At 40.8% G+C, this 13,890-nt stretch overlaps 2 protein-coding genes across 2 annotated transcripts; both read right to left on the bottom strand.

Moving 5' to 3' along the window:
• Positions 1-9,401: 9,401 nt before the first annotated feature.
• Positions 9,402-11,980, bottom strand: Obp83a (Odorant-binding protein 83a). The gene is made up of 5 exons (XM_017247222.3): positions 11,828-11,980; positions 10,060-10,249; positions 9,921-9,996; positions 9,528-9,784; positions 9,402-9,475 (listed from the first exon to the last, which is right to left on the bottom strand). The coding sequence occupies exons 2-5, from the start codon at positions 10,159-10,161 to the stop codon at positions 9,458-9,460; spliced, it is 453 nt and encodes a 150-aa protein (XP_017102711.1). The 5' UTR covers positions 10,162-10,249; positions 11,828-11,980; the 3' UTR covers positions 9,402-9,457.
• Positions 11,981-12,681: 701 nt separating this feature from the next.
• Positions 12,682-13,450, bottom strand: Obp83b (Odorant-binding protein 83b). Its single transcript, XM_017247238.3, has 3 exons — positions 13,292-13,450; positions 13,158-13,233; positions 12,682-13,103 (listed from the first exon to the last, which is right to left on the bottom strand). Exons 1-3 carry the CDS (start codon positions 13,364-13,366, stop codon positions 12,826-12,828), a joined length of 429 nt encoding a protein of 142 aa, XP_017102727.1. The 5' UTR covers positions 13,367-13,450; the 3' UTR covers positions 12,682-12,825.
• Between the last annotated feature and the right edge of the window lie 440 nt (positions 13,451-13,890).

The raw sequence follows: 13,890 nt of genomic DNA, 5'->3' as shown, positions 1-13,890 counted from the left end.
TCGTGTTAATAATTTCATGGATGTTTTCAACAGAGCCTTAGATACTTCTGATCCTGTTATTTCTTCAACAAACCCTATGAAGCGAATTCGGAAGCATAAAAGTATGGAACTTCCTTAAGAAGTTTTAAGCCTTTTATTGTGCAATTTTGAAGGCCAGGATCAAATTGAGAAAATTGGAGATGAAATTGACGATTTTTATTTTATGTCTGACGAAGACCTTGAAAATGAAAATATTTGATAAACTTATTAGTGTATTATTTGGTTTTCACTTTATCAATTTTTCTATTTGAAATAAAAAAAAATTGTTTCTAGTCCTGGGAGGGCGAATAATAAAAAAAAACCGTTTTGACAAATCTTATTTGTTTAAAAAGTTATTAATTAATTTATCCAAATGGGAGGGCGGAACCACGCCCATTTTACCAAAAAATATTTCCAACGATCTTCATAAGCCTAATGCAAAAAACCGTTTCGAAAAATCTTGTTTAGTTTAATAGTTAATAAATAATATTTCGTCAGGGAAGGGGCGGAGCCACGCCCATTTTTCTAAAAACATTCCTATCGGTGTCTATAACAATAATAAAAAAACCGTTTCGAAAAATTTTACTTAGTTTAAAAGTTATTAATTAATACCATGAAATCGGCCAAATTCCCCATAGTGCGTTGGCCTCCTCCGCGCCGGAGCAAAATGCGTTACATTTTCATCAAACGCACGACACTTTGTTTTAATTTGAGCAACCGCACGCACACAAACCCAGAAACGGGAACAGTAACAGAAACAGTAACACCCACGAATCAGGACACAAACACACACACATGGTCCTGGTTTCGGTCTCGTCACGGTTTACAGATTTCCGTTTGTTTGCTGCGAGTCCCCAAAGGACCTTGCACGGGATATTACATTATTTTGGGCAATTCGCTTTTACTGTGATTAATTTAAATGCACCACCCTCCCATCCTGCTTTCAAATTCCGCTGCTTCCCTTTTTTATTTCGGTCGGGACATCACGTGTTTGGGATTCATAAATATATCCTTGAAGCCCAGAGCCGCAATTTTAAATCGAATTGCCCATAGAAAAGCCGGTCTGGTAACGAGACAATTAGCTCCCGATGGCAGACAACGCCTAGAGTTTCCGTGCTAATGAGGAATACCCTTGGGATTAACTGTAAGGAAACGGAATCATTGTGCGTCTGGAATTTATATGGGAATTGTAATCATATATGAATTTTATGGGCGCAATGGTGGGTAATGGGTAAAGTCAAAGGGAGGGAACCCAAAGCACACACGTTCATAAACTATGATTATAGTTGAAAGTTCGGGCATTCCAAGTTCTACATTTTACATCTTAATTAGGCAGGCAAAGTAGACATATTTTGAGAGTGAAGTATGGATACTAATTATGCCTTCTTTGTTCATGAATAAATTGAATTTATAAAAAGCTTATAGAAATACCATTAAGATTTTGGTTTATGATTGAACCCTGAATGAAAACGATTGAATATGCTTGATATACTTCATAAGGCGGCTTTACAGGCCTCACTGATCACTTTATCCTACTATTGCTTTGTGCAATTAACAAAATGCATTTGAGACCCCACCTGAGGTGTAAATCAATTCCATTTTTGGGCGTATGGACGTGTGCACATGTCCAGATAGCATTACCTATCTGTTCCAGTAGGTGCGTGTGGGGTTTTGGATTTCTAGTGTGCGTGCAGCAAGCTATATGATCATGCATCATAATCCAGAACCCAAGGCTCACGCACTCGTACACCACACCACACCAGCCAGACACTCACACACAGATACACATCAGTTGCTTTGTAATTAATTACTTCACACATTGACGCCGGCCAGATTCGGGGCGGGTATTCCCAACAACAGCAGCTCCAATGTAAACTTTACTCTCTGACTATGTTCCTAGTGCACTGGAAGAAAAGGTGGCCTTGTTAAAATTAAAGTAATTTTAAGGACCTTGAAGAAGTATTTGTATTTATCCTCTATGCCTGTAACTATTATTGCCAATTTTTTTAGACTTTTTGAAAACCTTTTCGAACAGTGTTTGTTTGTTGTTGTTGGCGCTCCTGCTAACTAATATTGTTACCAGCTTTTTGGATAGTTAGCTGCATGTTTGGTTAGCTGCTTCTGTTGCTTCTTGCCCCTCTACTGTTCGTATCGTAAATTATGTTCCATTTATGCGGCATTGGCTTGAAATGGAAATTTGTCCCATTTGTTGCTCGACAACGGAACGACGAAGGCGAGACACTTGAGTATTCATATGGGAGCTCCCGGCCTGTTGTTTGGCATTGATTTATGTGACCGAGTAAATTTGGCTAAATATTAAATGAAACGTTAAGCCCGAATGGCTTTTCCGTGTGTGTGAACCCAGAGATGCATCTTGGCGAGAGTCATCTTTAATTTGACTTATAATTAGGAATTACCCTCCGACTTTTGAACTTCAGATTCGAGGGCATTCGCTTGGCCTGCTCCCTTAGCCGAATAATGATGCCCTCAATTAGGCCAACAAAACTTTCTGCCAACAACTCGTCACAGCCGGCTGCAATTATGCTCGCTGGCAAATTAAGTTACCGCCTCCAACTTGAGCTGCAATCCCATGCATTTGACTCGGTCCAAGAAATTATATAAAATATTCTGGGCTCCAGCAGTTGTGTAAGGTGAGAGCGGTTTGTTTGTTTGTTGGCTTGTTGCTGTTATTTTTAATGAGCGGGAGTTGGCTTGAGAGAAAAAGCCTGATTACGGGCAGCTGCCAAGCAAGAAAGCTGCCAACTTGCAAGTGGCTTAATTATGAGTTCAAATTAGTTTTGCCTTAAATTCAGTTTACCTTATTACATTTGCAACTCACATTTCATATTCCACGCAGTACTCAGTACTCAGTACTCTGGGCGCATTACGCATACGCCCTGTGAACCAACGAGTTTTAAGTGCTGCCCATGCTAGATTTCTAATTAAACTTTCATGTGGCTGAATATTTCCCCTAAAAGTTGCACATTTGATTATGCTCCTGACCAATAAGTGCAATCATGTATGTTGCCCCAACACCAACAGCAATTAACAAACGGTCGGATTTCATTTGAAAAAAGCGAGGGTCTGGGAACGAGTTGGCTAGCTGACCAGTAAACAAACTGTTGGCTTAAACTCAAAAGCGGCAACAATTTATGCGGGTAACGGGCAACGAGCATGGGGCAATACCAACACCAACAAAACATTTGGCGAATTGCGCGGCCAACAAAACAGGAAAACAGCTAAACAAAACGACAACATAAACAACTCGCATATGAGCATTTGGCCAGCTCGCTGTCCCATCGCCACTTCACGTACATTGCGGTTGCCACTTTGCAACCGAAACAGCCAACAAATAGTGAACTTTTTGTGCTCGGCAGCGGTTTGTAGCTGCAAAAACCTTTTCATGTTGGTACTTTGTGGTATGCAAGCACTTTGAACAAATAGTTAACTAATATTTCGAATCATTCTGCCAGATAGATACTACTTTTCATAATTTCCCTATTCATCTGTTAGGTTTTCATGTTTATAGGTTAATAAAGGTCCTGCTACATACTAACTAAGTATCATATACCAAGAAAGTAAATTGCTTTTAAATTTATTAACAACACCTGCAATTAGGAAGCCTCCCCAGCTACTGGTACGCTCCGATGATTCCACATCTTTAAAAGGCAAACATGAATCTGCTCTTCTCTTTTGCGGCCAGCTGTCTTCAAATGTTCCACTAGAAGTATTTTCACACAGCAATTTTCAGAGTAGTACAAGTGCCAAGCAGCAGCATCAGCCGCATCAGGCGCTGAGAAAAAAATGAAAACAAAATATTATGTAATTTTACATTCAAGTAAGCGGAAAATATAAATAAGCAGCAGGTGCTCATTTCCTGTTCCGCAGCAAACACGGTACAGTCGGCACACAAGCACTCGCCCAGCTGCCCACCATGTCCTGGCCCAAAACGAGAGACGAGCTGGCCGAGACCAGAACCGGGGCAGGAAGCAGGAGGGCCGGGGCTGAGTGGCAAGACGCAACGCATGCACGTGAACTATGGCCAAAAGCACACACACAGACACTTGAAAAAAATGGCAAAAATATGTTTAGGTATTGTTGAATGATTTTTTTTATTAAATTTATTGGAGTATTACGGTTCTTGAAGAGTTCTTATAGGGATAATTATTGTTTATCATTGATGAAAAGGTAAATTTGGTATTTTAAAGTTTTCAGTGATGGTTTATCAGTATAATATGAACATAATTTTAAAGAATACTTTAGTTTTCAGTGTATAAGCCCGATGCCCGGACCCTGTTTGTGTTGCTACAGTGGGACGCTGCGACTGCGACGAGTTCATTTATATAAATGCCTCGACGTGGGCGTAAGGGCGTCGGAGGGCCCGAGCCACGCCCACGTTGTAATGAGCCTGGAGCAAAAACTAAACAACTTCAAAGTGGACAAAGGCAATTACTTTGCCAGGTGTCAAATGTGTTGGTGCGTACGAGTGTGTGTATGTATGTGTGTTCTTAGGATGACGACAGGTGAGTCCGTTGAGTACCTGTACCCGGTCAAAGTCTATAATTAACAAATGATTAATTATGCATGACTTTGGCGCCTTCGCTCGTTATCAACACGCCCACATCACTTTCGGACCCCCTCATCTCGTGCCCCCACCAGCGTCGTCTTTCCAGTCGACGTGTGTTTCCTGTCCCACCTTTGTAGTTTTCCACAAAACTTTTCGTAGCCTTTGATTCATTAACATTTTGGCCATATGACTCTGCAGGCTTTTCTCTATATAAAGCTCCAACTCAGGTCCAATATGTAATAGGCCTAATGGCCTGGCCTGGTTTACGATTGCGTCTTGTTTTGCATTTGGTGGTCGTCTTATTTACATAGAACATGAGAGCTGGCATAATTTGCATACAATTGCAACAAGTCTTAGGAGTTGGCCAACAAGTATTAGAGATGGAACTCTGTTTAATGTAATGAATATAAATACAAGATTGTACTAATGGAAATCTGCCCCAGTAAGCTCCATCACGTTCTTACTTTGGTCTTTTAAATAATGTCTGGGCCTTTATAGAGATATAATATAAAGTGTTATCCATTTTTTTGTAGACCTATTCTAGCTAACAAAGCTTTAAAAGCAAGACTAGTAGAAAATCACGATCACATTCCCATCTCCATGCCTATTGCGAAGACCCTTGAGAAAGACATAATCAACGTGCCACTGGGAAATACGCTGCATGCGGTTTGGGCCAAGTTGACACTACTATGTCAGCCCGTTCCGTTGCAAGTCGGGCATGCAGGCATTAGACTATGGAGGTTAATTTGACTGGGGCCCGCCGTTTGTGTTCTCTTCTGTACTATTCCACCGCCGTTTTCTCCAGCAGATGAATCGCCGCGGGCTGTCTCGGACACAATGGCGAGCACATTGCTCTAATGCTACAATGGTGCAACAAAAGACAAAGGATAAGGCTGAAGTATATTTGTTCCTGCGGCTGAATGCATGTTTTCAAATCTTACAAGCCAAGTCTGGGGACTGTTTTGTATTCCTATCCTCATTCTGAGCCATGCAGTGTATATCGGGCAATAAAACGTCTTCCACTTGTAAGTTCCAGTTCGTTCGCTTTAAGGGGCAACGTTGCGTATGCGCAATTATTAAATGCAGCATAAGGCCATTTGGCTGGAGAAACACGATGCAAGTGAACTTAATTGCTGACAGTGATTTCATTTTCCAGTACTTTAAATGTTGTGTCAATGTACATTGATTTTTCATTACTATTAACATTTACTTGTGTCACTAAAAAAGCAAATGAACTATGCAAAAAATCGAAAAAAGTGGAATTGGGGAATTTTCCGCAGCTCCCTTTTTAAATATTTTTTAAACCATTTATTTCTTACCAACCTCAAATTAGTGTGATGCACGTTGCACTGCCAGATCGATAAAAGCGTACTATTTGAAAATCTTTTCACTCTTCATTAGTGGCAACTATAGTCTTAGCCGGCAGCTAAATCTTTTATGGCCGGCCACCGCAAAACAAGTTTCGGCTCGTTTTTAAACAATTTTTCGGCTTCTTGCCCAACATTTATCGGGGCATGCAAATCCGATAACAGCCAAAATAAAAAACCAGAGGGAGATGTAAAGAGGATAATAAAAATCGACAGCATGCGGCGCAACAACGGTCAGTCCACAACATCACCGGATGCACTAAAATGGGGAAGGGTTTCGATGGGTAGGGATCGGTTTTTGGGGTTTAAGCTAAGGGTTGATTGCTGCCGGGCCCTGTGACTGAAACAAACCGATGTTATCCCCATTTCCCCCTTGTCCACGATGTCTCAATTCAGTTACTTTACTGGTGTTGCTGTCGCCATTCAAGTCCATGTCGATGTCTATATAGGTATGTGTATTCCTTTAAAAAAAATGCACTTTAAAAAATGATTATGGAAAGTCATTTCTTCTTAGTTAATATTATAACCAACCTTTTTCTATTAAATAAGTAAATATTATTTTAAAAATCTTCAAAATACTGAGTATTTTAAAACAGAAACCCTTGAGCAAAAATATAATATTTTTATTAGTGCAGTTGTCGCGGAATTTCTGGATGGTTCACTAATTTGATTTTTTGTACAAATCGCCAAAGAGAGTTGGCTTTTATTTCGTTATCGAGTTTTGTTTGTTAACGCTTAGCTTTGCAAATTTTACGCCACAGCTAAACCCATTCCTTCGCTTACATCGAAAACAATTTTGATCGCTTCTGCAGTAACAGTGCGACAAAAAAATTTGCATTCAATGTCAATTTATGCAAATCTCATTGCCCAACCTCGCGGATGCACTGACTGCCGAAAGACAAGACAAAACTGTGGCCAATTGTCGGGTTATATGCTAATTATGCCGCCATTGCATCTAACGAAAATACTCGGAAATAAGCCGTGGCGGGCATAGAAAAATTTAATTCTATTTGAATTACTTTTCGGTGGGCCGGGAAACGACAGGAATAAGTTGTGAGAGCGAAGGGGAAAAAAATTACAGGAAAATATGAATGGGTCGACCGGTCAGGCCGAGAAAGTGAGTGCTCTCTGCTCTGGACGTGGCCAACAAAACGAACAATAGAGCGTAAAATAAGTGCAAAGGCAGCGGGTAGTGGGCAGCAGCCAGCAGGCAGGAGGCAGGAGGCATCGTTTAGTGAAGAAAAAAAACTTTGCCAACGCGCAGAAAATTCAACGAAATGAAAAATGAACAAAGTGCCCTAATGGCAAGGCACACGGCCGCTTGTACTCATTTCAAAAGAGTGCAAAAAAAAATATATAAAAATAAAAAAAAGGGATTTCCCCCTTCTCGGAATGAAAGAAAACGGCAGCCAAGAGCTTCAACTGAACAGTTAAACTTCCATTAATTGTACGCCCGGTCAGAGCCACGTGGCCAGACTCCTTCCGTTGGCAATCCAATCGCATTTCGCTGCCACTCGCACTGTGCCAACTGTGTCAGTTTCAAATTACAAATGCACGAACTGCTTGCCCAAACAGGTCAGCCAGCCTGCAAATTCGCGGTGAATTGTGAACTGGAACGAAACTTGAAAGTCAAGAGGGAAGCGGTGCTGGGCCGAAACGGCAGAGCCAACTGGCAAATCAATTAGATGATTGTATCATTAGGAACAAAAACATGCGCCCAGCAGGAAATTAACCAACATTTGGGCAGCTAATTGGCTGCCTAAATGGCTCAAGCTGCTCGTGTGGAAATCCATTGAGAAGCCCGGCTCACAATCCCGGCTCCAATGAAGCGCACAGCGTAAAGTGTCCTCGGCCACACTTCATTGAAGGCTGTCAAAAAATTTTCAATTTACCAAATTAGTTGGGACCTCCGGACCGAGCCTACCCAACAGATGTGTGTGCTCAGAAATGGGGAAGATCCTGGGATCCAGGAAAAGAAATTAGTATTAAGTGAAATGTAATGATGACAACGCCAACTGAGAATCGCCAGCTGACAATAATGAGCTATCCTGGCCGGCACAAAAGATTCCGTTCCCTAATCCCCTTCCGACAATTACAGAAAATTTCGAGTAGGCGAGATGGGGGAGAAATCGTTGGCGCAGCTAAGCGCATTTTTTAAAGCAAACTTTTCACTCAGGCGGCAGAGAAAAATGAAAATGGAAACCAATACGCATAAATAATAAAAAGAGCATTAAAGGAGGGCGCAAGTGAAAACATAAATCATTGACTCTGAAATGAAAAGCTTTGCGCAACAAGTCGTCGAAACAATAAAAAACCAAAGTCCCACCCCTAAAAAATAAACCTCAACCTCGAGCGCCAGAAACCCAACACTGTCGGTTCCAAAGGTGGCGGCGAACATTTGACCGACAGCAATGAAATATATGTTAAATTGAAAAAAAATTAGAATTAATGGCTCTGGAAATATAACGCCAGCGGAAGGGATTCCGGGCAACTGGCAAAATGAAACTTAAAGCCGCAACAATAAGAGGAAAATACATCATAATGAATTAGTATTTGTATGGGCCCTGCAAGGCTTAACTTTTAATAAAATAATTCCTAAAATAAATAAAGAAAAACAATTATTTATTTTACTAACATATATGAAAAAAGTGATTGATAAATCGGAAATATAAATAAAAACGCATAATAAATAGAGCTGATCCGCTTTAGCAATCAGGAGCATCTCTAAGCTTTTAACACATTAAAATATATATTTTTATAACCTTTTATTTTATTATCTTCTTGAAGGGATTTGCTCACTTTATTCAGTAAAAGCGCTTTAATAATACTTGTTTAAAAAAAAAAACACATTAAATTTGTGTCAATTTGGTTTATTTCTATAAAAGATGTTTATGCCAAATTCAAAGTGATTGATGTCCAATAAAGGCATTAATTTTTGAACACCGAAACGTGACATTTTTTGTACATTCTCAGGTCGAAACTAATGACTCTTTTAGTCCCCGACCACTTTAAACATTTATTTTAAATGTTTTTGTTCCATGGGACTGCACTCTTTGACCTGCAAATGGAAAGCAAAAAGCGCAAAAAGGCAGCTTGCATGTTAATGTTGCGATGTAACACGCTTGTCGGCGGCGTCAACAAGCTTGGCGAAGTTTACGCATAATTTTATTTACACGCGGTCACAGCCACACAGCCGTACACACCTTTACAATGAATATAAACTATGTCACAGCCGAGCTCTGTGTGCCGTGCGTATGTGTGTGGGTGGCGACTTTTTGTGGCCCGGTTTTTACTTTTTTGCAGCACACTTTTCAGCGCATTGAGCGTTTCCCTTTTGCCAGTCGACAAATAATTGAAAGCCCAGCTTGCATGCACAACTCGTCTACGTTTATTATTATTATTACTCGACAGCTATTGAAAAACTGTGAAAAACTGAGCTACCACATATACATAAATAGTGCGGGGTCAGCGACGGGTTAATCAGAGAACGGGTTCAGCCAGGCGTTCAAGGCAAGAAGTAGTGCTGCAAAGAAAGGATGCATTTTTGGTGGGCAGTTCTTTTGAGGTAAGCTCACCTTGGGATCGGCCTTTTTCCAGCACTGATGGAACCACCAGGCCTTGTGGCACAACGTGTCGCCTTCGGGATGAACGCAGTTCTGCGACATTTCCATCAATTTCTCTCGCATCATGCGAGGCACTGTCTCAAAGAGTTTCTCCAGGTGAACATCTCCATTTTCGTCCACGACTTCGATTTCGTGGAAGAAACAGTTCATGTAGCACTTGAGCTTCTCGTCCTCATGAATCTCGCCTTCGCTGAATTCCTTGATGGCCTCTAAGAACGATGTACAGAAGAAGAATATTAATTTTAAATAAATCAACTGTTTAAAACTCATTTTAAATATATGTCTGGTAGTCGATATTCATTCGATATCTGCAATTATGGCGGCCATCAGTCGTGTAATACCCACCCTCGGTAACGCCTGTTTTCTCCACACACGAGTCATGGAAGGGTTTGGCCATTTTCAGGATGCCCGGCGGTGGATACTGCAATTAAAAATTGTTGCTTAAGTGGGCGTGGCAGTGCAGCCGGGCACTTCATTAACCCACGTTCTCGTCACGCTGCGCGACAGCCGGCGGCAGGATCAGCGCTCCGCTGAGCAGCGACAAGGCGATTAAAAGGACAGACCGACCAAAGCCATTCAAAGCCATTTTAATGTGGCTCGCTCCGTTCCCTTTTGGGCTGTCTGCGGGAAACAGCAAAAATGGTCCAACGAATGTTCGGCGTTGTTTGCAAGTTCTGAATAAAAAACAAAAAAAAAATAACCGGAAAAAAATACGAGAAACGTGAAACAAAAGCGACGATGCATAACAGAGTACACGGTCCAGGACGGGTACAAGCCTCGGAAGGACAAGAATGAGAAGCTCAACAAGGAGGCGGATGCAGATGCTCTTGACGACGATGTGCCACGCGTGACAGCTGGACAATAACAATGTGTGTGTGGATGTTTGTGAGTGCAGTGAAAAAAATTAGATATGGTTTGTTTTATGGCATTTAGGTTATATAATATTAATTATTAATATTTTTATTGATGTAAAAGCTACTCGGGACTCTTTACAAGTCACGAAAGTGCAAGAAGTTATATTTTAAAAGTTATATTCGAATAAAATCAAGGAATCCTGGAGTTTTCATCACCCAAATTTTTATTCAAGTGTTCAGAGTATGTATGGGTTTTTTTCTAGGCCCTAACATTTTTCCTTCCTATACCATTTTTTTGTTAAATATTTTTTTGTTTTGTATTTTTGGAATCCGTGAGGAAACGAACAAAAAATCATTTGTTTCTTGCCAGCTCAGCGCACGCTAAATTAATTCCTACCGCTGATGGCCGAACAAAAAGCGACCGCCAAAACGGAAGCGGAACTGTGCCCGAGATGTCAGCGAAGTCGTCACAAGTCTACAATTGTCGTGTTACGTCTGACAAACACATGCCCACGTGGCATGCCCCACGCCCCTTTAACCATCCGGCCCACTCATTCCGGGCCATTCTTCGCCCAGGTCGACTGTGATATATTGCCTAGCTAGGGATTCAAGGATTCCTTATGATGTATGAAGAATGGCAATGGAAATTTTCCACAATTTAAATGAATTTCACATCTATGTCATAAGCAAATGAAATGGGAATTGGGAGTTAAATGACAAGATAACATTTTTCTAATTTAAAATAATATCAAAATTTACAATATTATATTCTTGTACTTTTTTTAAGAAAACGTTTAATTTTTCAGGCTTTTTAATTCTTTTAACTTACTCATCTGTAATTTTAGATTAAAGTTTATGTTTTTGAATAAAAAAAACATATTTCATTTTGGAAAAATATGTCTATTCTTTGAAGAAAAATGTATTTTATGGCACACAGTCCCATCACAGCCGCACTTAGATCGGATGCCAGAGTGTAAAAATATAAAATTTCGCATTCGCCCGCTTCTTTTGAAATTGTACAACCGAAATACACAAAACAAAGACTTCAACTTGCGCACAACTGTCACTTTTGTTTCATCAAATGTCAACACAGCAACCGAAACAAAGCCACAAAACGACATTCGCCCCTCCACTGAACTCGCCCAGTCCCACAAATATGGAGGACGAATGAAATTACAGCAAAGGCACATTTTTGTTGTTTGAGTTCGAGTATGAATGTTGTATGTTGAATGTTTTTGTACGTATCGCACAGTTGTGTGCGGCATGAACGATGGATGGTTTTTTAATTGCCATTTCAATTTTCGTGTTGCAACGCGTCGTTTGCCTATGCTTGGGCAACCTTCGACCCCCACATTCGACTTCGTCCTGGCCAGGCCTTGTCCTTTTTCACTCCTTTACCCAGCTTTGGTTCCAGTTCCAGTTCCTGTCTCTGTTCCTGTTCCTGTTTCAGGCAGTTGGCAGGCAGTCTTTTACCCTCCGGTTGGCTTTTAGTAGTTATACTGGGGGAAAAATTCGATACTGCACACACGCCACGCAAGAATTGTTTGACAACCGCAGTCACAATTGAATTTGCTTTATTGCCGTTTGCAGCGTTTGGCTTTTATATTGATTTTGGCCAAGTTCTGCCTACCGGCTGACGTTCACAAAACCTCAGCCAGTTATCGGGCCAATTGACGTTTCATGCCAATGCCAATGCGAATGCGAATCCGAATGTCTCTATCCGGCATGGCATCGCCCATATTAGTGTGCGTCCAACTTTCAAAGGCCACGCCCTCTGGCGTGTCTTTAATCATTAGGTGGAAAATTCCCTACCACTGGCCCTACACAAATGCCAATGTTTTGTGGGTCAAATACTGCTGCTAAATCAACTTCCGAGGCAGACGGAGCGAAAGAAATGCAGAAACGAAAAGTTCCCAGCCTGCAAAGTAATCATGGCAAGGCAATCCCCACAATAGCTTTTGTTGGCCATCGTTCAGGCTAGACTTTCAGGTTTACAGAGGGTTCCTTTTAAGTGGATATCCACTTGAACTTGTTCGAATGATTGCTGCTGCCAAAGCGGCATTATCTAAACGGCCAACAGGTAAATGCATCTGAATCAGGCCATTTGAAGTTTTCAGCAAAGAGATTCGGCCAATTAATTCCCGAATGTATTTGCAATGAAATTTTCCTATTTTTGAAACACTACACTAACCAATAGTAGATTATTTTAATCCCCAAATCGAAATATACTTTCAAATGATATAAGGACTTAATTTTTGTTCTCGATTGCTATTCTACATTATGTGCAACCATTTATTTTTATACGAAATGGATACAATATTTAATAACCTTAAATCTGCTGAAGTTCTCTGATTAAGTATTTAACCGCACTATTTTAAATATATAAGCTATGAAGCTTAGACCAAGAAATAATGGACGGGGTCCGCCTTCTTCCAGCACTGATGGAACCACCAGGCCTTGTGGCACAAAGTGTCGCCCTCTGGGTGAATGCAGTCCTTCGAGGCGTTGATCATCATGTTTCGCAGCTTTTCGCCAGGAATGGCATTCAATAGCTTCTCCATATGCACATCTCCATTGTCATCGACGACATCAAATTCATGGAAGAGACAGTTCATATAGCACTTGAGAGCTTCGTCCTCGTGAATTTGTCCATCGCTGAATTCCTTAATGGCCTCTGGTAAGATTAGAAATTATATTATTGTTTTAACTCGGCGATCAAGGAACTTACCATCTGTAACTCCAGTTTTGGGGGCACAAATATCATGGAAATGCTGAGCCATCTTCAAAATAGCTGGCGGTGGCCACTGAATGAAATACATCGTTTCTAAGGAATAGAGAAATAATAAAATATTCGACACCTACCTCAGCATCTCGACGGGGTGCCTGGGCAGCCGCAGAGCCAAGCAAAAATATGAAAATAGCCAGGTTCTTAATCATTTTGAAATCGAAATGAACCGCCTGTGGTCCAAAGACGGCCCTTTTATGAGATCGCCAGATAGTCAATTTCAATTCGCCATCAATATGACTGTCATTAGAAACGCATACTAATTACAGGTTGCCAGTTTGGTATCAATTGAGAATGAATCCACCATTTGGTTGCACGCAAAACTGGCAGATGAATAAATGACAGCCCATACAGAGCGGCAATTGATTGCAAAATGCCAAATGGAGAACTGAAAACTGGAAACATACAAATTAAGCAATGATTGTATCTGGCTGGGACCTGCAATTTTCAGAGTGTCATCCCGACACGCAGTATTGGTTCATTCGGTACTGAGCTGTATTTTATTCCCGCCCCAAATACTTTATACTATATTTTTTGTGGGCGTTGCTGCACGCAGCCATTACAGGTGGGAAAACATGTCATAAAAGTCAAATATCGCTCTGAAAAAAATTTGTGTCAAATTTGATTCAAATTGCGTTTTCTTTGACACGTCGGCATCAGCATATTTGGCGTAGAC

The sequence above is a fragment of the Drosophila bipectinata genome, chromosome 3R (assembly GCF_030179905.1).
Source record: "Drosophila bipectinata strain 14024-0381.07 chromosome 3R, DbipHiC1v2, whole genome shotgun sequence".
In the NCBI taxonomy this organism is placed as follows: domain Eukaryota; kingdom Metazoa; phylum Arthropoda; class Insecta; order Diptera; family Drosophilidae; genus Drosophila; species Drosophila bipectinata.
The sequence above is the reverse complement of the archived record's forward strand: the minus strand, read 5'-3'. Positions and strand labels throughout refer to the sequence as shown.